Source organism: Canis aureus, chromosome 5, assembly GCF_053574225.1.
Source record: "Canis aureus isolate CA01 chromosome 5, VMU_Caureus_v.1.0, whole genome shotgun sequence".
Lineage (NCBI taxonomy): Eukaryota > Metazoa > Chordata > Mammalia > Carnivora > Canidae > Canis > Canis aureus.
Genome location: NC_135615.1, coordinates 82,608,743 through 82,634,242, shown reverse-complemented (window position 1 = coordinate 82,634,242; position 25,500 = coordinate 82,608,743). Strand labels below are relative to the sequence as shown.

The following is a 25,500-nucleotide window of genomic DNA, read 5'->3' as shown; positions in this document are numbered from 1 at the left end:
TACAGAAGTTGGCTGAGCCCTGGACTAGATCAGCAGCTCCCATTCTTTTTTATTTTCTTTTTATGATTTTATTTATTTATTTATTTGACAAAGAGAGAACAAGCAGGAGGAGTGGCAGGCTCCCTGGGGAGCCTGATGTGGGATTTGATCCCAGGACCCTGGGATCATGACTTGAGCCAAAGGCAGACACTTAACTGATGGAACCACCCAGGTGCCCCAGCAACTCCCATTCTGTTGTTGAGGAATTGAGGCACGGAGAGAAAATGACTAGCCGGAGATCACACAGTCTGCCAAGGCCAAATGAGCAACCTTGGTTCCCTGTTAGGGCTCTTTTCACCACACTACCACATCAGCACATCAGAAGCATCTCGATTTATCATGACAATGACCAATTGGTCCTTGGTCCTTTTGTCTGTTTTCTCTCAGCTCTTTCCCACACTCAGGCCTGATCTGGGTGTTAGAATGAGCCGGCTGCCTCTGTAACCTCAAGAGGGCAGCCCTAGCTAAGGTGTCTCCAAAGTGCACTGTCTTATCCAAGAGAACCAAAATCAAATCAATATATGGTCCTGTCCCCCCCCCAAAAAAAAAGAAGAAAGAAAGAGAGAGAGAGAAGAAAGAAGAAAGAAAGAAAGAAAGAAAGAAAGAAAGAAAGAAAAAAAAAAAAAAAAGAAAGAAAGAAAAGAGAATGAAGTGGATCAGAAGGGCCTGAATTGGTTTTGATGATGATATGCATACATATGAGTGTAAATGTAAGACATTCATTTTATTTTAAACCAATTGCTAGGGATCCCTGGGTGGCGCAGTGGTTTAGCGCCTGCCTTTGGCCCAGGGCGCGATCCTGGAGATCCGGGATCGAATCCCACGTTGGGCTCCCGGTGCATGGAGCCTGCTTCTCCCTCTGCCTGTGTCTCTGCCTCTCTCTCTCTCTCTGTGACTATCATAAATAAATAAAAATTTAAAAAAAATTGCCCAAGGTGAATTCAAGTACACACAAAAAAAAACATCCCCACATCTAGCTAGAAAAGAAGACACAGAAGCCAAATCAGCAGCAAAAGAGAGGTATTTCAGAAAGAAACACACATTAAACACACACACCCCTTTCTATTGGGGGAACATGGAGAATAAATTAGTTCCCCTTACAGTCCTAGGGACAGTTTTAAGTATGTGACTGGAGCTGTGCTCATGACCCAGATTTGTCCTTGTTCTGAGTGGGCTGAAGACGATGCTCCATCTCTTCATTTGGGGAAGGAATGGGGCTATGGGGCTGGCAGCCTAGTATCACTGAGGTATTTATGAAGTATAATTAATGTTTGCAACAGGTTTGGGGATCCTCCAGATTAAAAGGTGCCCCGTGCAAGGTGCAAGATGGATGGGTGTTACTTCAAGGGCAGGTACATTCTGTGGGTGTCACCACTGTTGTTGTTTACCTAGGCAGTAGGGGACAAAAGTAGGTTAAGACCATGTGGCACAATCCTTCGACGTGACCCAGAACAGGAAACGTGTATAGGGAAACTATCGCATCAGATGGTATAGAGCAATTTCACAGAGAATGCACAAATCCCCAGAGGCAGAATGGTTGGCTTCATGACACCTAATCATGCCTAGAAGGAATCCATTGGGGCTAATTAGAAAAACACATATGGCACTTCCAGCTTTACAAGGAAGTGGGCTGAGTTGCATTACTCAGCACACATCTTTCCTCAGCTTGAGCTTGACTTCTGAGATCTTCTGAGAACTGACTATTTTTTCTAGGTAATACTAAAAGGCCTGGTGCTGGGTAACAGCAGGAACTAAGCTGGAAGTCTAATTAAGCATCCCCGTATTACAACACTTAAAAACACTTATGGGAATCCCAGTGAGTTCCTAATGTTTAATTTCTAGATTTAATCCTAAATTGCTCCACTGAATCCTCTCGTATGACCTTGGCTAATTATGTAATATCTAATCACCAGTGATAATGAAAAATTGAAAATGATGGCATGAGTTGATTTACTTCTCCTTGCAGATATTCCATCAGAACCAAAGATTAGGGAATAAAACCTTAGCATGGGGCACCTGGCTGGCTCAGTCAATAGAGCATGTGGCCCTTGATCTCAGGGTCAGAGTTTGAGCCCCACGTTGGGGGTAGAGTTTACTTGAGAAAAAAAAAAAAACACCTTAGCATATAGGAAGTTGCTTTCAAACTCCAGCAATTAAGTATATTACTTACTTTAGTCCCTGGAATGGTAAGAAAATGGAAATGCACTGAATGGGAATTTTTTTTCTTATTCTTATCAGTTAGAACTTTGGTCTAGATCAGTACTATAATACATAGGAAAATCATATAGATTTATCATGAAAATAAATAGTCTGTTAAGTGTCTGACTCTCGATTTCAGCTCAGGTCACACATGATCTTAGGGGCATGAGATTGAGCCCTGCATCAGGCCCCATGCTCAGTGCAAGTCTGTGAGATTCTCTCCCTCTCCCTCTGCCCCACCCCCTGCCAGTGCACTCATGCTCTCTCTCTCTCTCTCAAATAAATAAATAAAATCTTAAAGAAAAGAAATTCTCACAGGGAGCCTGGGTCACTCAGTCAGTTAAGCCTGTTTGCCTTCAGTTCAGGTCATGACCTCAGGGTCCTGGGATTGAGTCCCATATTGAGCTCCCTGCTCAATGGGGAGTCTGCTTCTCACCCTCTTCCCCCCCCCCGCCCCCGCCGCTCATGCTCTGTCTCAAATAAATAAAGGGGATCTTAAAAAAAAAATTCTCAGCAGAAACATCAATATGCTTGAAGCTTTATTGTTACCCAGAAAAGTAAATCCACATCTCCAATACAGTATTTGCTCTGGAAATTACAGTCTACCAAAAAACAAAGCAAAACAAAGAGAGAAAGAAAAGGACATATAATACTTATGTGCTCAGAATTACAAATGTAACTTGAGGGGTGCCTGGCTGGTTCAGTCAGAAGAGCACGCAACTCTTGAACTCCGGGTTGTGAGTTTGAGCCTCATGTGAGATGTAGTGATCCTGGACAACAAACTTAAAAGGATGTAACTTGAAACATTTATTTATGCTATTCACATAAAACTAGCTGACTTAGATGGTTTTGGTATGTTAGCCTTTTTATACTTTGTCAGTTCTGTGATATTACGCGAGTTAAAAGGCCAAACCCCATTTTGTGTAACGCTGTAGTCCACCTTGAATTTCAAGCCAGTTGATAAACTCTTTAAGTTTTGATAGATCCCTCTGAGGAAAAAAAAAAAAAAAGTATAAGCAACAATGACCATGTTTTCACATTTATATATTTCTCATTTAAGGAGTCAAAAAATTCAGTGGACTTTATTCTAACTCTTCTAAACACAAACACCTTTGATTTGAATAGCATTTCTTGGATGATAAAGCACTTTTACTCCATTCTCTCGTTTTATTGGATCTTTGAAACAACCCCGTGGAATAGATGTGGCATATGTAGTATAGAGGTTTAATAGATAGTTCCTAAAATTAATTCAGTGAATATTTATTGAACAACTACTGTTTGCCAGGCACTATTTTAGAAAATGATCATTTGGTAGCAAATATACCACACAGAGATCCTGCCAAAAAAGTTTACGAGACATGCCCAAGAACATAGGAAGTAAATCAAAACCTCTTGACTGCTGTATGATGTCATCATTTCTCTTATTAAGTTGGAACAATTTCTATTTATCATCTATTATTATTATTATTATTTTTTTAATTTTTATTTATTTATGATAGTCACACAGAGAGAGAGAGAGGCAGAGACACAGGCAGAGGGAGAAGCAGGCTCCATGCACCGGGAGCCCGACGTGGGATTCGATCCCGGGTCTCCAGGATCGCGCCCTGGGCCAAAGGCAGGCGCTAAACCGCTGCGCCACCCAGGGATCCCGATTTTTTAAGATTTTATTTATTCATGAGAGACACAGAGAGAGAGAGAGAGACAGAGACAGAGATGCAGGCAGAGGGAGAAGCAGGCTCCATGCAGGGAACCCAACGTGGGACTCGATCCCTGGTCTCCAGGATTAGGCCCTGGGTCAAAGGCAGGCACTAAACCACTGAGCCACCCGGGCTGCCCCTCCATTTATTATTTTTGGACAGAAAGTAGGATTTATTGATGGGTATGAATAAGGAGAGAGCAGTATCAAAGTTCTCACGAGTGCAGGGCATGACATTTGTTCAGAGGGTCACCATTAGTGATGTATTTGACCCCATGGTCACCGGGCATATGCTTTTCAGCCACCATGTCTTTAATTCTGTTCACATTAAACCCAGTAAAACCCCACTTCTTGAAGATGTGGATCTTCCTGCAACCAGGGATTTTGAACTTGGCCCTGCTTAGAGCCTCAATCACATGTTCCTTGGTAGCTCAATCACATGTTCTGCAGCTTGGTACCGATGGACATAGTGACCTGGCCAATGTGGACTCTGGTCACTATGCCCTGAGGCTTTCTAAAGGCACCTGTATACCTATCTGGAGCCTAGATTGGGGACAGCATGAGGTCAGACATGAACGTCCACTGTCTCCAAGGTCCCTGAAGGCAACCCCTTCAAGCAACAAGCTGCATACACTACCAAGGAGGGTACTGTTTGCAGCCATTGCACGCCAGCCCCCAGGGGTGTGCCCCAAACAGAACATTTGGCTTAATTGGCTGGAGATAGATGAACCATTTTATACTCCTTCCCAAAGCCAATTCCATCCTGTATGCAGTCCTTCTCCCCTACTTAAGAACATGGATCCAGTCAAACTCTCCTGCCCACATCGATTATCTATTATATAAGCAGTGTTACAATAAAGTATTGTAGGGGTGCCTGGGTGGCTCAGTTGGTTAAGTGTCCGACTCTTGGTTTCGGCTCAGGTCATGATCTCAGAGTTGTGAAATCAAGCCCTGTGTGTGCGGCTCTTCACTGAGCACAGTGTCTGTTTGTCCCTGCCCCTCCCTCCACTCTCTTGGTCTCTCTCAAATAAATAAAAAATTAAAAAAAAAAGTATTATAATTTCTTCCACCTCAAAACAAGCCAACTTCTCTAGATATCATATTCTCCAGCTACTCATCTTTTACCAGCTACCTCTCCATTTTTCTGCTTTCCTTGTGCAGCCAACTCTCCATTCTCTATTTAAAAGTCAATTAAGGGATGCCTGGATGGCTCAGTGGTTGAGTGTCTTCCTTTGGCTCAGGGCATGATCCTGGAATCCCATGATCGAGTCCCACGTCGGGCTCCCTGCATGGAGCCTGCATCTCCCTCTGTGTCTCTGCCTCTCTCTCCCCGTGTCTCTCATGAATAAATAAATACTATATTTTAAAAAATAAAAAATAAAAAATAAAAGTCAATTAAACATTTATTAAACAAATGCAAAATAAATGAACTCAACATGTTTCACATAGAGATAAGTTCAAATATTCAGAGGGTTTGTCCAGAAAAACAAAAAACCTAAATTTTGTTCTGTTTTTTTTCAAAAGGCAAAACGATAACCAATGGCTAGAAACATCCAGCATGATATTTGTACAAATATTTTCAATTTCTCCAATATAATAAATGTTATATATATATTTTTAAAGATTTTATTTATTTATTCATGAGAGACACACAGAGAGAGAGGCAGAGACACAGGCAGAGGGAGAAGCAGGCTCCATGCAGGGAGCCCGACGTGGGACTAGATCTCAGGTCTCCAGGATCAGGCCCCGGGCCGAAGGCAGGCGCGCTAAAACCGCTGAGCCACCCGGGTTGCCCTAAATGTTATATTTTTTTCAAAATAAGAAAGGAGCTATGCGGGTTCTGGCTGGGTCCCTTGGTTGAGCATGTGACTCTTGATCTTGGGCTCTGAAGTTCAAGCCCCACGTGGGTCATAGAGCCTACTAAAAAATAAATAAGAAGAAAGGAGATATGTCTTTTTAAAAATGTAGTACTCTTAGACCTTTCAAGGAAGTCAAATATTCATGATATATCCTGCGTGCCAGCAACTGATGCACTCATATCATTGGAAATAAACCTCAAGTCAACTAACCAGTTTGTGAAGAAAATGGCCTCTGGGTTGCTCAGCTATATTTAAGTTCTACATCAGGGACATGTGGGTGGCTCAGTTGGTTAAGTGTCTGCCTTTGACTCAGGCAGGGTCCTGGGGTCGAGCCTCACATCAGGCTCCCCACTCAGTAGAAATCCTGCTTCTCCCTCTGCCTCTGCTGCTCCCCCTACATGCTCTCTCTCTAATAAATAAATAAAATCCTTAAGTTCTACATCAGTGATTTTCAGGAGGTGTGAGAAAGTCCCACAAAACAGATGTATCAGAATGCCCTAGGATTCTGATATTTCATTGTAGGGAGACAGTCTTCCTCAGCCCTCAAAAGAACCCTGACAAATCAGGGTAACTGATAGAAGCATAGCATGTGCTGGGACAAGGGAAAACCAGTTGAAGACTACATAGGCTAGCCAGTGCAGCATTTCATGAGTATTAGGAAATATAATCTTAACCACATTCTAGGCTGCATCCAAATTGATAAATACTTCCAAATAGAGATGGTTTCAATGACTATTCAGCGTAGGTGTTTCAGGATAAAATGCCCATAAATACTTTAAATCCGTATTTAATCACATGCTCCGCTAAGAAATAGTAAGGTAATACAATTGAAAATAAAGATTTTAACTGATTGGGATGCCTGGGTGGCTCAGCAGTTGGGTGCCTGCCTTTGGCCCAGGCCATGATCTTGGGGTCCTGGGATCGAGTCTCACATCAGGCTCCCTGCATGGAACCTGCTTCTCCCTCTGCCTGTGTCTCTGCCTCTCTGTGTGTGTGTCTCTCATGAATCAATAAATAAAATCTTTGTAAAAATTTAAAATTTTTAACTGATCTATATTTATCAGTACAGAGGATTCTAACAGTGGAGCTCAAACCCAGGACGATAAACACGTTTTCAAATAAAGCACACAGCCAATCCAGTTAATTGTCGTTCACTAGGGATTGCTGTTGCCGGAGCAGGCTCCCGTGGGACAGGTGCAGGAAACCTATTGAAAGGAAACGATGGGGCACTTCGATCTTAAGGCATTACTATTCTTGTGACAGAGTCAATTTGCCATCATTGGTCTAGGCTTTTTACAGGAAGTCCAACAAATGCTGCAGAGTCATCAGGGATTATTGAGGTACAGGCTTGAGAAACGAGGGCAAGGTCTGCTTTGTTGCATCTCTAAGCAAGCACTGCACGACTGGCTGAATCACCTCAGACTGCCGGTGAGCACTGACGGTTACATAAATTCCAGGAAAAGCTCTCTGCTAGAGTCTTTGGCCTACTGACCAAATTCTTCCAGGTACCGACCAAATTCCAAGTTCAGAATTTGCAGAGTCTGTAGGAAGGTAGTATTCTTTTCCAAAGAAATTGTGTATTATTCATGTCATTATGGAACAGCTACCGGGCTAGAAGCAGACCATATCCTGAGGGTGTAATCATTCTCCCAGGAGCCTACAGGTTTTGAGTTCCTGAGTCTCTCACTGACCCAGGAACTTTGTGAGATGGAATGTACTTTCTTCCGTCGCCGTCCCTGGCATCTTCCCCTCCAAGTCTACTGCATTACTTTTCCCAGAGGCACTCCAGATAAACTGATTTTTTTTTTAAGATTTTATTTATTAATTCATGAGAGACACAGAGAGAGGCAGAGACACAGGCAGAGGGAGAAGCAGGCTCCACGCAGGGAGCCCGACATGGGACTCGATCCCAGGACTCCAGGATCATGCCCTGGGCCGAAGGCAGGCGCTAAACCACTGAGCCACCCAAGGATCCCCAGTGATGTTTTTCTTTAATCTAGTCCAATCGAGCTCTTGCCCCACCGCTCCACCAAAACTTCTCTTGTCAAGGTCACCGATGACCTCCTCGGTGCTCCGACAGCCATCCTCCGGCCTCCCCTTCACCTCTTGGCAGCATTCCACAGGCGATCACGTTGATCACTCCCTCCTCCTTCAGTTTCTTCCTCTCACTTCCAGGACACTGCTCTCTCTGGGATTTCCTCCTCCCTAACTGGTTTGTTCCTTCTCAGAGGCTTTGCAAGTTCCTGACTTCTGAGACCTCATAAGTGTCAGAGTGCCCCGGGGCTTTCCTGGTTCCTTTTCCTGATTATTCTCTTGGTGATGTCATCCAGTTTCAGACTTTAAATTCCATTCATATGCTGATAACTCCCAAACTCTCCTTCCCAGTCTTGTCTCACTGGCTGTCTCTCTGTTTCACACACACATATATACGATGGATCTCATAAATAATACATAAAAATATAGATCTTCAGAACTTCTTTCTGAACTCGAGATTCACATCCAACAGCCTACCTAATGTCTCCATCTGAATACCTAATACCTCAAACTGAACATACTTAAAACTGAGCTCTAAATATTCCTTTATAAAACTGTGCCTAGGGTTTGGCAGGGGTGCCTGGGTGGCTCAGGTCAGGATCCCAGGGGTCCTGGGATTGAGCCCCGAGTCAGGCTCCCTGCTCAGCGGGGAGCCTGCTTCTTCCTCTGCCTGCAGCTCCCCCTGCTTGGTCTCTCTCCACACCTCTGGCAAATATATTAAAAAAACAAGCCTCCCCTCCCCCACAAAAAACAAAACAAAACCCTGTTCTAGCCAGTGTTGATTTCAGTCTATTTCAGTTGATTACAACTCAACCTTTTTAGTTGCTTAGGTCAAAAACCTCAGGTTTATCTTTGATTTCTCTTATCAACTCTATGATCAATACATCAGCAAGGCCTTTTGGATTAACCTTCAAAATAGATCCATGGGCAGCGCCAGCAGCTCAGCCAGTGGAGCCTGCTTCTCCCCCTGCCTGTGTCTCTGCCTCTCTGTTTCTCATGAATACATAAAATCTTAAAAAAAAAATCTAAAAAAAAAAAAATATATATATATATATCCAGGATCCCTTAGGCAGTGAAGCCATCCCCCATCTTTCTTTTGGGTTACTCAGCCTCCTCTTGGACTCCTGCTTCTATCCTTGTCTCTTCTCTCTCTCCCACCACACCCCTGTACCTCTGTCCCCAAACCAGTTAAGTTTCATGAGAACAGCAATCTGTTTTCTTCAGTGACATATCCTAAATACTTGGCACAAAGTTGATTATTAAATAAAATAATAAAGATCCTGACTTTTTAGAAGACTTCTTGATGTGTTTGTTTATATAAGCCATTTGTGTATTTATTTATTTTAAAGATTTTATTTATTCATGAGAGACAAGAGAGGCAGAGACACAGGGAGAGGGAGAAGCAGGCTCCCTGCAGGGAGCCCCACGTGGGACTGGATCCTGGGTCTCCAGTGTCATACCCTGGGCCGAAGGCGGGGCTAAACCGCTGAGCCACCCGGGCTGCCCTATATAAGCCCTTTAAATGATGCCGATGGATCCCTGGGTGGCGCAGCGGTTTGGCGCCTGCCTTTGGCCCGGGGCGCGATCCTGGAGACCCAGGATCGAATCCCACGTCGGGCTCCCGGTGCATGGAGCCTGCTTCTCCCTCTGCCTATGTCTCTGCCTCTCTCTCTCTCTCTGTGACTATCATAAATAAATAAAAAAAAATTAAAATTAAAAAAAAATAAATGATGCCGAAATGAGAAATCAATAGGTTCCTATAATCTGCACAATTATCAGGATAGAATCTAGTTATAGGAATGACTATTTGTACTCTGGCAAGACAAATGTTGGGTTGTTCCAGGAGTCTTATTTTCATAGACGTGTTTCTATTTTTTTAAGAAACATACTATTGGCTGCAAAGATTTGTTCTTTGAACTCCAGTACTTCTGAAGTGCTGAATTTCTGAGTTTTGCCTCAAAAGGGAAGACTATTACAGCATGTGGGAGTGCTTCATTGCTGCCAAAAATATTTTGAAGAACTTCCCATATTACTAAAGTCTCTAAAAGAGCTCATTTATCCTTACCAGGAAAAGGTTATTACGGTTATTGTTTTAAATTCCCTCCTATGCTAGAATTTGGCATGAAAAAGCTGTCCTTTCCTGGAACAATGGCTAGAGATCTTCAGCATTTCTACATTGCTTAGAAAAGCTGCACACGATCTTCACCAAATGCCAAAAAAATAAGCCCAAGGGGCCTAGCACATACCGCTTAGACTCTGCCCTGGCTAAGGATCTTTGTATAATTAAAGGGTCTAGTTAACATCCAATCTCTCTCTAGGAACACAAAGTGGTACAAATGAATTCAGCAGCACAGTTGAAAAAGAAAAACTACGGGAACAATGGATTGGCGATGGTGGAATTCTCTCGTCCTGCAGGATTTGACAAAATGAAACCAGTCCTAGACTACATACAAAGCATATTTATTCCAAGGACAGATCATGAGATTGTTGTAATTCAGGATCTGTTTATTTGAACATGGCTCTCTGCACGTTTAAAGTCCACCTGTTTAATACTGTTCTGGCTTTCTGGCTTAGCAAGCTGGAAAATGTTTTGAGGCTAACATAAAGATGGGAGAGGAGTTTCCTGAATTTCTGTTCAACTGTTTTTGCGAACCCATGCCATTGGTCCTAAGGGAGAGGTGAACAGCGCAAAATACCACCCACTCTAAAGAAAATACAAACTGAAAATATTTTGTGCAAAAAAAAAAAGAAAAACAAAGGATGTGCTTTTAGCTTAGTATTTTTTTTTCTTTTAGCTTAGTATTAAGTGTAACAGTTAAAGGTGTGAAATAAGAACATGCTTTGTAAATAAAAAAAAACAAATTCTAGGAATTAGAATTAGGTGGAACACCTACATCTGTACAAAGTGAATTGCGCAATCATTTTCTAAATTTCAACTGCCTGGCTCGTAAAGGCATAACGTGTTGTCTGTGTTATTAGGATAATCTGTCCTAATTCCCAATAAAATGAATGGCTTCATAGTGCTTAATCTTGGCCGTGAAGGCAAAAAATGTAATAGCATTTCAAAAACAATGATTTTCGTTAAGATCTCAATGTCAAAAAAAATGTACAATATTGTGCTTCATATTGAGATGGGAGCATGAAAATTTAAAATTCCACGCAGTGCTTTTGCTCCTACTGAAACGAAGACAAAATTTGGGATCTAACAGCCACTCCTCGGATGTTTCTTTCATCTGGAAGCCATCAAATCCTGATCTGTTCCCTTGACAATCCCATATATATATTTTTTAAACTTTTCATCCTGTCATTATGAGCTTAACTCCCTATCACTGAAACAAATAACCAACCCCCTGTAATTCCTACACAGTAAGGGGTGGCGGGCGTGAAACCCTACTGTGGCTGCAACACCCAAAGACTAGAGCCAGAGAAGGGTTGGCTCGGTTAGGAACTCCTGCTGCCGCGAAGAAAAACAAAACTTAAAACCACCACCACCACCACCACCACCACCATTCAACAAAAATACCTTGCACAAAATAAAAAAAAAAAAAAAAAAAAAAGGCAAGGCTGGAGGACAAAGACGGCAGCCTCACTCTCGAATTTCCTGGCTTTGTTGACTCAAGCCGCAAAAGTGAACATTAAAATGCCAACACTCGCGTTAAATATTCCCTTGAAATCTCGGAAGACAAAGGCTCTTTCAAGTTTCGAAGAGGACACTGGAAGGCACGTTTTAGGGAGTCAATTTTCTATTTACACACTCAGGGGGAGCTTTAGAAGAGTTAAATGGAAGAGGTTCTGGGCAGACAGAAATAATACATCCCCGTCTATTGTTCCAGTTTATGGCTCGGATGGAAATAATGGGCCGTAAAACCTATCAGAAACCAGTTGCGCAGTGCGTGCCTCGCGGCCAGCCAATGAGCGGCAACGCCTCGGTTCTCCTACTGGTGACAGCACTTCAAAGACACTTTTAAAAAGAAAAAAAAAAAAAAAAAAAAATTTTTTTTTTTGTTCTCTTTTCCCGAGCCCGACCTCTCGGCTGCGCGGGTGCAGGAGGCACGCCCCGTGGGCCCCTCCCCCCCGCTGCCGAGGCTCGGCTCCCGTCGGCGCGCAGGGCTCCAGGGAGCGCCTTCACCCACGCGGGGGGCGGGGGCGGGGGTGAGGGGCCCCGGGCAGCCGGGAATCGGGACCGGGCGCCCCCCCACGCCCCTCCCCTGCGGCCGGTCGGGGTCACACGCGGCGCACGCGCGGCTCCGGGGCGGCGGCGCCCGAGCCCAGAGGCCAAGAACAAAGGGGACGCGCTCGCCTTCGCGGCTGGGGCGAGGGGGCGAGGGGGCGGGGCACGGCGGGGGCGGGGCACCGGGCGTGGCCCCCCCTGGAGTCGTCGCCGGCCCCGCCCCCCGCCGGCCTCGGCGGCGCGCGCCCCTCCCCCAACGCCCCGCGAAATGGCGGCCGCGTTACAAAATGGCGGCCGCGCCAGGCCACGAGCGGAGCAATAAAAGGCGCCGTGGGCCCTTCCCCCCCCCCCCGCCGCCACAGCTCCGGCGACCCTCCACGCCGCTTCTCGAGCCCGCAGACGGGGCGGGCCCCGCGGCCGGAGGCCGACTTCAGGGGGCAAAGGCCGACGGAGCCGAGCGGCGCGGGGAGGGAGCGGCCGCCCCCTGGGGCGTCCAAGCCCGCAGCGTGAAGTGGGACGGGGCGGGGGGGTCAAAGGACACGGGGCCGGGAGCCCCAGGTCGGCGGGCGCTGCAGCCGGAGGAGGCGCGGGCGGCGCCGGGCGGGGTCGGCTCTCCCTCCACGCAGGCCTCCAGTGAGCCGGGCAGGTCTTCCGGGGCCTCGGAGGGCGCGGCGGCTGCGGTCCCCGTGAGGTCCCGGCGCTCCTGGGCTCCGCTCCGGACGTTCCGCTTTCTTTCTCTCAGAAAGCGCTCGCTTCTCTGCGCGCCCCATCCCCCAGCTTCCCTCGGGCTCCGTCTTTCCAGAAACTTCTCAGGGAAACATCTTACCCACCAAAAAAAAAAAAAAAAAAAAAAAAAGGGGGTCGCGGGCTCAGCCCCCGCCCCGCCTCCCTCCCGGAGCGTGCGCGCCGGATTGGGCGGCGAGTCCGGCGCGCGCGTGTGCAAGTGTGAGAGGGGGGCGTGCGCGCGCGGCGGGGCGGGGCGGGGCGCGGCGCTCTCACGAGGAGGGAGCGGGGTTTCCTCCCCTCCCCCACGCCCCGTGGCTGCGCAGGCGCGTTGGGGCCTCGGCGGGGGGAGGGGCAGGGCCTCGGCGGTCGCCCCGTTGCTCCGCGCGCTTGCGCACTAGGGCGTCTCCGCCGGCAAAGTGCGTCTGGGCGTCTCGGGCGCGCCCTCCTTCCTCCCGTTTCCTCAGCTCCCCCTCGGGCGCCGCCGCAGCCCCTGGAGGGGTGTCCTCGACCCCGTTCCCCCCCCCGCCCCGTGCCCAGGGGCTGAGGTCGCGCCGTGCCCGGTCGGCCTCCTTCCAGCCCCGCGTGCGCCATGTTGGGTCGGGCGCCCGCGGCGCGGCGGCGGCGCTTTCTCCGACGGAGGGGGGAGGGGGGAGGGGAGGTGGCGGGGCTGCGCGTCGTGCTCGCCAAGCGAGAATAATAGAGGTGTCCTTTCTTTGGAACGCTGCCCCGGGTCGCCGAGGCGGGCTGCCTTGGGTGCGCGGCCGCGGACAAACAAAGGGCCCCGGCGCGGCAGCTCCTTGTCCCGGGCTGCGCGGAGTGGTCACCATAGCAACGGCCTTTGCTCTTTCTCAAGGTGCCTTTGGTTTTATTTTCCTTTTCCTCTTTCCTTAGGAGCGTGGGGGAGATGACGGCCGGGGTTGTGGGTTCTTAAAAAAAAAAAAAAAAAAGGCCACCGCCTCCCCACCCCCCACCTCTTTTTATCTGTCCGTGGGATCCACTTCCGTGCAAGCCCGTGTCTGAAATCCAGCAGGTTGAGGTTAAGGAGGGTTCCCTCGGCGGGTCGCGGAGGTCGGCCACGTCTCCAGCCCCAGCTTTGTTTCCTTGCCGCCCCCCCCCCGCCCCCCTTCCTTTTGAAGGACCTTCGTTTCCCGGGGGGGCGGGGCGGGGCGGGGGGAGGCACTGCCTTCCTGCATTGGTTCAGCGCGTAATGCGGCTTCAGAGCCCTGCAGACGGAAGGTTGAAAAGAGGGAGCAGGTCCGCGAACAAGGCTCCTCGGGGGCCCCCAAAGACGGACGTGGCACTTGCAACTTGACATCTTAGGGTCGCGAGCCGCACTTCTTGGCTCTGAAGTCGTTGGGCGGCGTGTTCCGCTGCCCCGCAGGTGCGGGCGCACCAGTGACCGCGCAGAGGCCGAGGTCAGGGCGGGTCAAGGCTCTGGGCGGAGCCACGCAGTGGGCCCTAAGGAAGGGAGAGCTTTCTTCCCGGTGGGAATTTTGAGGTGGTGCCAGATTCCTAACAGGAACTCGTAGTATATAAAAAGCTGTTGAACAGGCTGTTGAAGCGCTAGCAAGTAATAGAATTCTCCTCCTGCCAGCGAGACGATATTTTGAAGCTTGGAAACGACCAGATCAGCTGTCCCTTGAATGGGCAGGATTTTGGTTAGACGTTCTGTCCTAACAAAGTAGGGTTAATGAGTCTTTAAAGTCAGAAGTCAGAGTCCATAAAGTAAGGATAGCACCACTAAGTAAGGGGAAGAAAATTTTGTTACGTTTTATAATTAAAAAAAATTTTTTTAAGGAAATTCTACATCCAGAGTAGGGCTCGAACTCACAACTCCAAGATCAAGGGTCTCATACAGCTTCAACGTGGATGGAACTGGAGGGTATTATGCTGAGTGAAGTAAGTCAATCGGAGAAGGACAAACATTATATGTTCTCATTCATTTGGGGAATATAAATAATAGTGAAAGGGAATATAAGGGAAGGGAGAAGAAATGTGTGGGAAATATCAGAAAGGGAGACAGAACATAAAGACTCCTAACTCTGGGAAACGAACAAGGGGTGGTAGAAGGGGGGGAGGAGGGTGGGGGGTGGGGGTGAATGGGTGACAGGCACTGGGGGTTATTCTGTATGTTGGTAAATTGAACACCAATAAAAAATTAATTTAAAAAAAAGGGTCTCATACACTACCCACTTAGCCAGCCAGGCATGCCACATCTTTTTAAATTATTTATTATTTTTAAAAGATTTTATTTATTCATGAGAGACACAGAGAGAGAGAGGCAGAGAGACAACACAGGCAGAGGGAGAAGCAGGTTCCATGCAGGGAGCCCCATGTGGGACCCGACCCCGGGATCACACCCTGGGCCCAAGGCAGGCGCTAAACCGCTCAGCCACCCAGGGATCCCCCGCCACATATTTTTTTTTGAACCTATTCATTTATTTGTATGTTTTATAATTTTAAATAGGCATAAAAACAAAGTTTTTAGATGGAGTCTAATAATTAGAGTCTCTGGAAACTGATCTTGATGGTACAATATATTTAAGCTGAAAATTGTGAAAGACAAGAGTAACCCGATTTGAAGCCACTTTTCCGAGTGTTTTAAGTGAAAGGTTTATGCTTGTGTGTGCTTCAATTATCTGGAAAACACAGATCCCTTTTATTAGTTCATCCCACTATGCCCCTTCACCAGCTAACAGTATACGGTGAGATCATTGGTTATGACTCTTAATGGTTCTGTTTTCTTAGAAAAGTCATTTTAAGTTAATCTACCATCCTCCAAGAGAGTTAGCCTGAGGAATTCTTTTTTTTTTCCCCAGCCAAAGTATCTTCCAAATAAAAGTATAAGCAGTGTTTCTCATGACTTTTGTAGTATATGGCCTGAAAAAGTTCAATGAGCTCCTCTGTCAAAATACTGAAATTTAACTTTTTAAAGCCTTAAAAATAATCCCATCATTTAATTCAGAAAGGAATCATGTCTTATATAGTCTTCAAATAGTATGGTTTTATTTTAGGCCAAAAGGTTTTAGGTGTCTTAATTGTGGAATATTATATAAAATTAGCAATCATTACCATCCTGAAGATTACTGAGGTAGTGATGTGATTTAAAGAGGTATTACTATTAAATAACAATAATTGAATTAAAATGGACGTAGTTTTATTTATTTTTAAATTTTTATTTATTTATGATAGTCACACAGAGAGAGAGAGGCAGAGACATAGGCAGAGGGAGAAGCAGGCTCCATGCACCGGGAGCCCGATGTGGGATTCCATCCCGGGTCTCCAGGATCGTGCCCTGGGCCAAAGGCAGGCGCTAAGCCGCTGCGCCACCCAGGGATCCCAAAAAGGACATAGTTTTAAAAACATTTCAAAGGAGTACCTTAATAAGTTTTTTTTTAAGATTTTATTTATTAATGAGAGAGAGAGAGAGAAGCAGGCTCCATGCAGGAAGCCCAATGTGGGACTTGATCCTGGGACTGCCCGATCACGCCCTCAGCCTAAGGCAGATGCTGAGCCACCCAGTCGTCCCCATAAATAAGTTTTTAAATTTTTTTCTACTTCAAACTAGAGCAGGGAGCTTAAAACCCTAAGTATGCTGAAAATTTCAATACATATGTAACAAGTTACTAAACGCATTTTATTTGGTGGTATTATTTTTGAGATTCCATCAAGTATGCTTTATCTTCTCTGAATTAATCAATAGCCTTATTTATTTCCATTCTGCTTACTTCCTGGTGTTTAAAAGTTCCAATCTCCTATGCATAGAGTGATTTGGTTAATGTATATCACTGCTAGTGAAGAGGTTAAATTTTTTCTCACATGAGGATCAACAATAGAGGTTTAAAAGGTTGAGTGAAATCTCCAAATTAACATAGTGAATAATAACATTTTGTTCACCTGGGACCCCTTAACATAAATATGTTGATTTAGTATAGTCCAACATCAACATTTCAGAGAACTTAAAGTAACCCAGAGACTGACTTCCAAAAGTGTTTTTATTATCTTTTTCTAATTATAAATGCAATATATGTTAATCAAAGGAAATTATAATTGAAAAGTGTTTTAGGGGGACGCCCCAGGGGGCTCAGTGGTTTAGCACCTGCCTTTGGCCCCCGGGCGTGATCCTGGAGTTCCAGGATCATATTCCCGAATCAGGCTCCCTGCATGGAGCCTGCTTTTTCCCTCTGCCTGTGTCTCTCCCTCTGCCTCTCTCTCTGTGTCTCTCAGGAATAAACAAATAAAATATTTTAAAAAATATAAAGTTTTTATTCATCTAAGATTTTAATTTAAAAAAGTTTTTATTCATCTATATTTCCTAAAAAACTTTTTTTTTTTTTAAAGGATTTTACCTCTTTATTCATGAGAGAGACACAGGCAGAGGGAGAAGCAGGCTCCTTGCAGGGAGCCAGATGTGGGACTGGATCCCGGGACTCCAGGATCACGCCCTGGGCTGAAGGCGGCACAAAACCACTGAGCCACCCGGGCTGCCCTGAATAAAAACTTTAAAAAATTTTTAAATCTCAGGTGAGGTAGGTGGGGGCAATAGGTGAAATAGGTGAAGGGGATTAAGAGGACACTTATGATGAGCGCTCAGTAATGTATATAGCATTGCTGAATCACTATATTGTACACTTGAAACTACACGGCACGTTAACTTTATGGAAAGAAAAAAATTAAATTCTACCACATAGTCAAAGCTGTGATTAATGTATTTGCAAATATCCTTCCAGTCCATTTTTCCCAATTCCATAAACATTAATAAATTATATTCATAATTCTGAATATTAGGTGCATTAGCAGTGTTTCCTCATAGAGCAACTTTCCAAGGAAATGGTAAAAACATAAGAATGGATTTTTTTTTTTTTTAAAGAAAATGTCAGCCATTACATTCATTTCTGGAATACTAAAAACAATGTGGGATAAATTATTTAGCTTACTTAGAGTTTGAACAGTAAAGGAGATTATGAGATGTTAGCTTGCTGAAAGTATGATTTAGAGGACTAGCTGGCTAATGTTCAATTGATTGAAGTTCTGATAATTTATGTATATGTAATTCCACCAGACTGGGTCTGCTATATCAAAATAAATCTGTTAATGGACTGGTCTCTCTTTCACCAGTTGACCCTCAAAACTACAATATGTCAAACGCTTTTTGAGGATAATATAGCTGTGTTGTCAGTTTTATTTTCTACTGTTTTGAGAAAAACTGATTCTAATAATAGAAGGAATTTGTATTGTCAAGTTGTCAAGTAGGCTTTGATCATTTTAGAGCTAGTTAATTTATTTTTATTTGATGCCTTTAGGAACAAATGCTTATATTTTAAGTATATGTTTTGTCATGAAATAGCTTAATTTTAATAGCTTAGGACTAAATTTGTAACCAAATTATTGTTAAATTCCTGGTAATGATTCTGTCCTCCTGTTTAAATGTTGATATTAATTTATCTGCTCTATTGGCTAGGTTAGCATTCAAAGCCTGAGTTTGAGGCTCAGATGCTTTCCCCAACTGGGCTTCCATTACGCATGACTGAACTCTTTGAGCACGTCTAGCATGCTAAATACAGGAGCTCCTCACAGTGTGAAAATAAGACCTGATTAAAAACACATCTAGTTTAATTCCTCGTTGCAAATGGCTCTGCTTTTAATGTTATCTTTCTGAATTATCATTAATACTCAAATGAGGAAATTCACTTCACCATCCATTTATCATAGATGAAAGCAGAGATCACACCCTACTTTTGATCTTTTTCAATGAGCATCAATTATTAATTGTTAAAATAAATTTAAAAATCAGAATAACAGAGTGGGTTGCCTTGCTGTTGAAAACATACAAAGATAAATGCTGATGAAGAAATTCTGCCTTTGTAAATATTTGTACCAAAGACAGAAGTAGAGAAAAGCTTTCCCAGTGTTTCCTGATACATTGCCAATAAAAATGAAAGGCACTGAAAAAATCAGACACTTGATTTGGGAGTGTGCAATGGGCATGTACTTACCAGTTTTGTTGTTATTAAGAACTTTGGAATAGAAAAAGCAAAAATGAACAAAGAACTATGTACTTAATATGCGATCACTGTATTTTGATTGGACTATAGGACCTATATAGGCTTTAACCCTGAAAATTGGGACGCCTGGATGGTTTGGTGGTTGAGCGCCTCCCTTCCACCCAGGGCATGATCCTGGAGTCCTGGGATCGAATCCTCCGTCGGGCTCCCTGCATGGAGCCTGCTTCTCCCTCTGCCTGTGTCTCTGCCTCTCTCTGTCTCTCATTATAAATAAATACAATCTTAAAAAAAAAAAAAAACCCTGAAAATTGATAATGATATGTTCTTAATTTCAACTGATGCTTAGTTTTGATATTAATATGAAATTAGTGGTCAACTTAATAGTATTCATGATATTTTTGTGGTGTGTTACTTCCAAGTCCTTTTACATACATCATCTTTTCTGATCCTTCTAGCAACCTTTTTTGGTAGAGAAAGCAGATTATTTCATTTTGCATATAGGGATATTGAGACTTTCAGGATTTAATTGCTATGGCTCGTTCATTATAGACAGTGACAAAATTGGAATTGGAATTTTTGATTCTTAACCCAGGACTCTTTCTGTTATATATAATGTCTCTCATTATATCATCAGTGTTGTGTTTTTCTAGTATAATATGAAGCTCATGGTCATGTAGCATTTGTTATGCTGAAAGAATCAGTAAGGAACATGGACAGTACTTTTAACCTGCCACTCTTAAGTTTAATAAAGATAAAATTCCTACTTGGATCACTCGTTTGAACCTATCATCTAAATGTGAGCTATTTTTCCTTTAAATGAATCTGTTCAATTGAAATTCGTGTCATATTTTTTTCTTTTGGCATCATAGGAGCACATTAAGAATTTAAGCAGATAAAAATTAAAATGTTGTTTTACTATTGAATTACCCATTTAGGCTGATGTCTGTTGACATTTTAAAAACCCGAGAAACTAAAATGATTGCTTTGGTTGCTAGTTTTGGTGCCAGTTATTTTGACTAACACTTCAAGAGAATCTGAGTATAAGATGCTATCAAATGATGTTTGGTGGGATTTTGCTAGCCTTTATATTGTTGGAGAGACTGTTTCTTGGATGTTTGGTGAATCTCTGGCAAGATGAGAAATGATACCGTTAAGTTGACATTTGCTTCTAATCTTTTTGACATTCTATGATCTCTAAAGGTCTTTGGGAGAACTTTGACTCAACTGCTTAACGATTTGTGTGTTGGTAATTTTCCACCAGGTTTCTCCTCCACTACTTCCCAAAGGTGGGGGGACTTAAAGGTATTTGTAAAGTATTCGTAAATAACTGCCCATTTCAAATTAACTTACAGAAATTAAGTATCTACTCTGCTTTTTACATGGAAAATCAGCACTGTTGTTACAAGACCTTTAGACTAACCTAAGAGAACTAGTTCAAAAAAATTTTTAGGTGGTAAACATGTTGCTTTAACTTTTACTTAATGTCCCCTCATTCTTGTGCCATTGAAGAACGCATTCGAAAAAATATCTTAATTGCTTCTTATTTTGTTCTAGTTTATTCTTTTGTTGTTCTGTGGGAGTCCTAGATGGATGCAAAATACCGTATTCAATAATTAACTAATGTAATGATTTTGCTTCTAAAAGGCTCCTCCCCCCCCTTTTTTTCAGCCCTTTGATTTGTCTTCAACATGATTTTGACTGAAGTCTGCATGGAAGGTGAGATATGCCCTTTCCTTCTGTAATTGCAAGATGCTATTGTGAATCATCCTCTTTGTCAGTTGCCCGTCTTAATGCAACTGAGCTGAATCTCTTCTTCTTCATGATCGCACTTTGGTCTTTCCCAAGAGATTTCAGCTAATTCAGAGCCTATGAAATTTTAAATGAGTAATTTACATCCTATTTTAAAATGTGTTTCAAATTGTGGTTGCTTATATTGAAATGCATGGTTCATGGAAAAATGCATGTCATTTCAACACCAACTGCGGTGGTATAGGCAGAACTATATAGTTCATGAGTTTAGGTTAATAGTGTGCTCTTGACACTCCTTACGTGATAGTTGTGACAAAAAATGGCCAAATGTAAATGGCCAATCCTGCATCTGAATGTGGGATTTTTAATTTAATTAATTATTATTATTATTATTATTATTATTTTTTACTGAGTAGTCAATTCCACAATATTTTTAAGAACACAAATCTCCATTTCACTTAATGACTGACTTGCAATGAAGACAAGATTAACCTCTGGGGTGGCACTAAATACCTTAACTAAATTATCAATGAGTGCCAATATTGTAGTGGGGCTTTTCAGTTTCTAGATTTTCTTGACCACCTCCTTCTGTTTCTCTTACTGAAGTTAAGCCAGTTAAATTACCTGGCTCGGAATCTAGAAGTTTTAGAAGTAATTTGTCAAAATTCCAAAAATAATTTCAAATGGGTGGTAAGGTTAGCACCTCAGCTAGCTGATCTTGTACTGTAATTGTTGCAACTGTGTAAGGCAGGGGCTTGCTTAGCTTCCTCAATGTCCTGAGAGGAGGGAGGAGAGATTATCTCAACTGATCAAGTTTATTTGGTATGGGCGATTAAACCAAATACAAGAAAAGTTGATGTGACTCTCAGCCAGACACCATCATTAAGAAACTCACATTAGGACTATGTGGTGAAAAAACAACAAAAAAACCGACTTGGAGCATTACTGTCTGTGGCACCTAAGAAACTAATTATGCACCGGTGACCCCAGGTACTAGTGCCGTTGATTGTGATGACCAGATTTCCTTTTCTTTATTTTATTTTATTTTTTTAAGATTTTATTCATTCATTCATGAGAGACACAGAGAGAGGGTCCGAGACACAGGCAGAGGGAGAAGCAGGCTCCACGCAGGGAGCCCGACGCGGGACTCAATTCTGGGATTCCAGGATCACGCCCTGAGCCGAAGGCAGGCGCTAAACCGCTGAACCACCCAGGCGCATGCGGATGACCACATTTCCACTTCAAAATAGCATAGTTTGGTGATAAGGAGACAGTGAATGAGACCACATATTTAAAATGTGGTGTGTACATGAAGCACCGCACTTTTGATATTTTATTTCTGTACTTAATAAAGAATGGAAAAGAAAATTGAGTGGCTGACTATTCTAAACGATTCCGTTTTCCTGGACTCAATTGTCTTAATTTTGTGGGTTTTCTCTGGGGTTCTGTTAATGGGTATTTCATTAAATAATTTATTTATTTGACAGAGAGAGAGGAGCACAGACAAGCGGGGGGGGGGGGGGGATGGCAGAGGGAGAGAGAGAAAGCAGGCCCCCGCAGCGCAGGGAGCCCCCCGCGGGGCCGAATACCCCACCCGGGATCCTGGCCTGGGCGGAAGGCGGATGCTTAGCCAACGAGCCGCCCAGGCGCCCCTAACTGGCCTTTATACACAAGCTCAGGTGTGGTCTTTAAAGGTCCTCAGGCCTGGGAAGGCCAGAGAGGTCTGATCCGTTCCTATGCTTAGATATTAAATCATAGTAAATCTCCGTGTAAATCCCTTTTTTTTTTTTTTACACTATCACACGTGTGGCCGTCGCAGTTCACTCGTATTCCCGGCGTACCATAAGGATCAGCTAGGATATCTTGCAAAAACATTTCGCAAGGTCCTCTATAAAGTACAGTTGCTTAACGTTACAAGCTAATGATCTTGGGAGGGACGGGTTTCTGAGGCCGTCGCTGCTCCGCGGGGCGGCGGAGGGCGGCCTAGTTGACACTTTCCCAAGCGGGCGGGGATCCAAGCGCCCGGAAGCGGGCAGAAGCCGACAGGGGGCAGGAGACGCGGCTGCCCCCCGGACGGGCCCCGGCCGCCGCTCCGACGCGCAGCCCTCTCAGGGCCAGCCGCCTTTCTCCTTTCTTCCCGCGGGCCGGCGGCTCCCGGGACCCGGGCCCGAGCGGCGGGAGGCCGCCCCCGCCCGCCCAGCGCCGCAGGTCTGACTGCGCGCCCGCCCCGCGGCCGGCTCCCTGCGCGGCAGCGCGCGTGCGCCTCAGGCCCGGGCGCGCGAGCGTCGCTTCCAGGCCCCGCGTTCCTCCCTCCCCCGCGCGCCTGCGCGCCGGCTGGGAGGAACTCGGCGTCTCGGCCGCGGCGGGCGGGCGGACGCGCGCGTGCCCGCGGCGAGGGAGGCGGGCCGCGCGCGCCGGTGGGAAGCGTCCGGCTGCCACAGCGCCAGCTCCGTCGTAGCCGCGGCCGCCCGGGTCCCGCTCGCCCCTCCTCCCCGCTCCCCCGCCCGCCGCCGCCCGGGCGCATGCGCCGCCGGAGCGCGAGGGTCGGCTTCGGGTGTGTGGTGGCGGCAGAGCGGAGCTGCGAGGCCCGAGAGTCAGAACCTGGGGGAGAGGGATGGTCTCTGCACGGGGGGGAGCCGGAGGAGCCGCCGCCGCTGCCGACGCCACCGCCGCAGCCGCCGCCGCCGCCGCCTCGGCCTCGGCGCCCGCCTCCCGGCGCTGACGGGCTCGTACGAAGCCGGCGAGGGAGAACCCGCACCAGCGGCCGCCGGCGCACCGCCCAGCATGGTCCGGGAAACCAGGCACCTCTGGGTGGGCAACTTACCGGAGAATGTGCGGGAAGAGAAGATCATCGAGCATTTCAAACGGTGAGTGACACGCGGCGCTGGGCCGCGCTCTCTCCGCGGGCGCTGCTGCCCGCCCGGCCCGTTGCCGGCCCCTCCCCGTGCGCGGAACTGCTGAGGGGACCGGGCCGGACCCACGGACGGGTGCGGGCGGCGCGCGGCTGGGTGGCCGCCGCTCGGCCCGCGTCGGCGGCTGGGCCTCGCCTCGGCCTCGGCGGAGCGGCCCGGCGACCGGCGGGGCGGCGGAGGGGTCGCGCCCTGGCGTCCCGGCGTCCCGGCGTCCCGGCGTCCCCGCGCCCCGGCGCCCCGGCGCGGCCGACTCCGGGCTCCCGCCGCAGCTCCCGCCCGGAGACGTGTGACCTCGAGGCGGGCGAGTGCGACAGGAGCGGTCCTGCCCGGACGCCAGCCTCGGTGGGCGGTGCGGGAGCAGCTCGGAGCCGGGGGCACGCAGCGAGCTTCTGGGCGCCGCTCTCGAGCGGCTGGTGACCCCGGGACGACGGGGAGACGGCGAGCTCGCGGTTTCTCCTTTTGACGTATCTTCAAAGGAGAATTTAGAGGAATGTGTGCGCGTGTGCGTGTGCGTGTGCGTGTGCGCGCGCGGTGGGCTGGCGGGGACGCCGCCTGAAGAGAAGTTGTGCGCCTGTTTGGGCTCTTTGGCCGTCGCGGCCGCCGTCAAGCCCTGTGGGGCCCGCGGGCTTCGGGGGCAGCCCCGCTGCGGGGAGCGCTGCGCGCGAGGGCCTCGGCCGTGCCCCTCCGCGGCCGCCCGGCGAAGCCCCGGGGCCGCCCCTGGAGGAGCGGGGATTCCCGCCCGCCCGCCCGCCCGCCCGGAGTTCTTGGATCGGCGGTCGGGAGGATGCGGGTCTCCTACGAGCGGGACATGGAGCTGCCCTTAAACTCCCCAGAGCGTGTGTCGGCGGCGGGGTGTGGAGAGCAGAGCTTTCGGTGCGTCTTCCGCAGCGGCACGTCGGCGCTCGCCCTCTTTGTGGAGCGTCCGCCGCCGTAGCGGAGAGTCCTCGGTGCAGAATGCTGGCCCGCCGCGGGGGACGGGGGCCGTCGCCGTCGCCCGTCTCTGATCGTCCTCGAAAAACCACGGTGTCTCCCGGTAGTCGAGACCCCGAAAGGTTTTTAAGCTTGGTTTACTCTAAATTCCTCTTACTCTCTAGTGAGTGAAGGAGATTTTGGAGCGCCCTGGTTAGTGAGTCACCATGGGAAAAATAGCCTGCGTCGCCTGCCCCTGAGCAGCTCGGACGGGGGAATGGAAGCGGAGGCAGCAGAGCTCCACCGTGCCGTTTAAATGGAGGATCATTGATGCTGTCGGTGGTTGCTGCTACTGGGGTATTAAGTCTTCGCCGCTGGAGCGCGCGTCTGCGCGTGTCCGCGTGTGAAAAGGAGCCGGCGATAGTGAGGCCATTCATAACCTGCTAACGCCGTCCTCGGCGGGGCTGGGGGAGGCGCGCTTCCAGGGACTCTCCCGGTGTTTACTACGTTGTGCTGAGAAACCAGGCGAGGCCGGGCGGGGAGCAGAAACTCGCCTCTCCCCCCCCCCCCCCCCCCCCCGCGATAAAGGGGCCGAGCCCCGGGGCTCGGTCGGGAAGCAGATGGGAACTTTCCCTCCCTGGCGCTGCCCCACCCACAGCCCCGGTGCCCTCAGTGCTTTGGTGGGGAAAGCCTTTTAGGTGCAGGTTGTTGGAGTGGCGGAGCCCCGTAGGTGTGCTCGCTCGTAACTCCTGGTGGACTTTTCTCTGTAGGTCTCTCTCTGCCTGGGAAATCCGTCGGTATCGACGTGCAAACACGTGCATTGCAGCATTCGCTTTGCTCCTCAGTGTTCTGGCCAGACGTGTCATTTCGCATTATGCACATTCCAGAGACGTTGCATGCCTGCTGCTGCTGGGAGTTTGGCTCCTCACAAGATGAGGGGTTAGGGAAAGCAAAGAGGAAATCGTCCGAGGGAGTTTGGGGGGAGGTTTTGAAGTGGATGGTGCTGCGGTCCGGCTTGTGTGAATGACTTTCTAAAATGGCGGCCAGGACCCACTTTATGTGGGAATCAGCAGAGCAGATCTCAGAATGCACAGAGGGAGGAGGGGGCGGAGGATGCGAGCTGCCTTCGAAAGCGGAGGTCTGGAGGAACGTTACCGTATTAAAGAGGGCTTAGCGGGCACATTGCTCACTGACTGCGTTT

General features: G+C 47.2%; 1 protein-coding gene, 2 long non-coding RNA genes and 1 other non-coding gene across 8 annotated transcripts in view; 2 read left to right on the top strand and 2 right to left on the bottom strand.

Annotated features, from left to right (window-relative positions):
* Positions 1-2,756: 2,756 nt before the first annotated feature.
* Positions 2,757-23,511, bottom strand: LOC144314883 (uncharacterized). 3 transcript variants are annotated; one of them, XR_013380732.1, is made up of 3 exons: positions 23,303-23,509; positions 5,067-5,290; positions 2,757-3,227 (listed from the first exon to the last, which is right to left on the bottom strand). It is a non-coding gene; the product is annotated as an uncharacterized LOC144314883 (long non-coding RNA). The 3 variants fall into 3 exon arrangements; XR_013380733.1 differs by lacking the exon at positions 23,303-23,509 and adding an exon at positions 13,696-14,452; XR_013380731.1 differs by lacking the exon at positions 5,067-5,290 and having other exon boundaries at positions 23,303-23,511.
* Positions 4,515-4,654, bottom strand: LOC144315013 (small nucleolar RNA SNORA70). Its single transcript, XR_013380830.1, has one exon. It is a non-coding gene; the product is annotated as a small nucleolar RNA SNORA70 (small nucleolar RNA).
* LOC144314880 (uncharacterized) lies at positions 13,373-21,846 on the top strand. The gene is made up of 3 exons (XR_013380729.1): positions 13,373-13,577; positions 20,398-20,445; positions 21,533-21,846. It is a non-coding gene; the product is annotated as an uncharacterized LOC144314880 (long non-coding RNA).
* SPEN (spen family transcriptional repressor) overlaps positions 22,997-25,500 on the top strand; it is a 94,261-nt gene continuing 91,757 nt past the window's right edge. Inside the window, exon 1 of one of the 3 annotated variants that reach the window (XM_077899502.1) lies at positions 22,997-23,345. In XM_077899502.1, the coding sequence (XP_077755628.1) occupies positions 23,263-23,345 (83 nt within the window). In that variant the 5' untranslated portion in view covers positions 22,997-23,262. The remainder of the gene's footprint in view (positions 23,346-25,500) is intronic. The other 2 variants (XM_077899501.1, XM_077899504.1) reach the window with 2 other exon arrangements.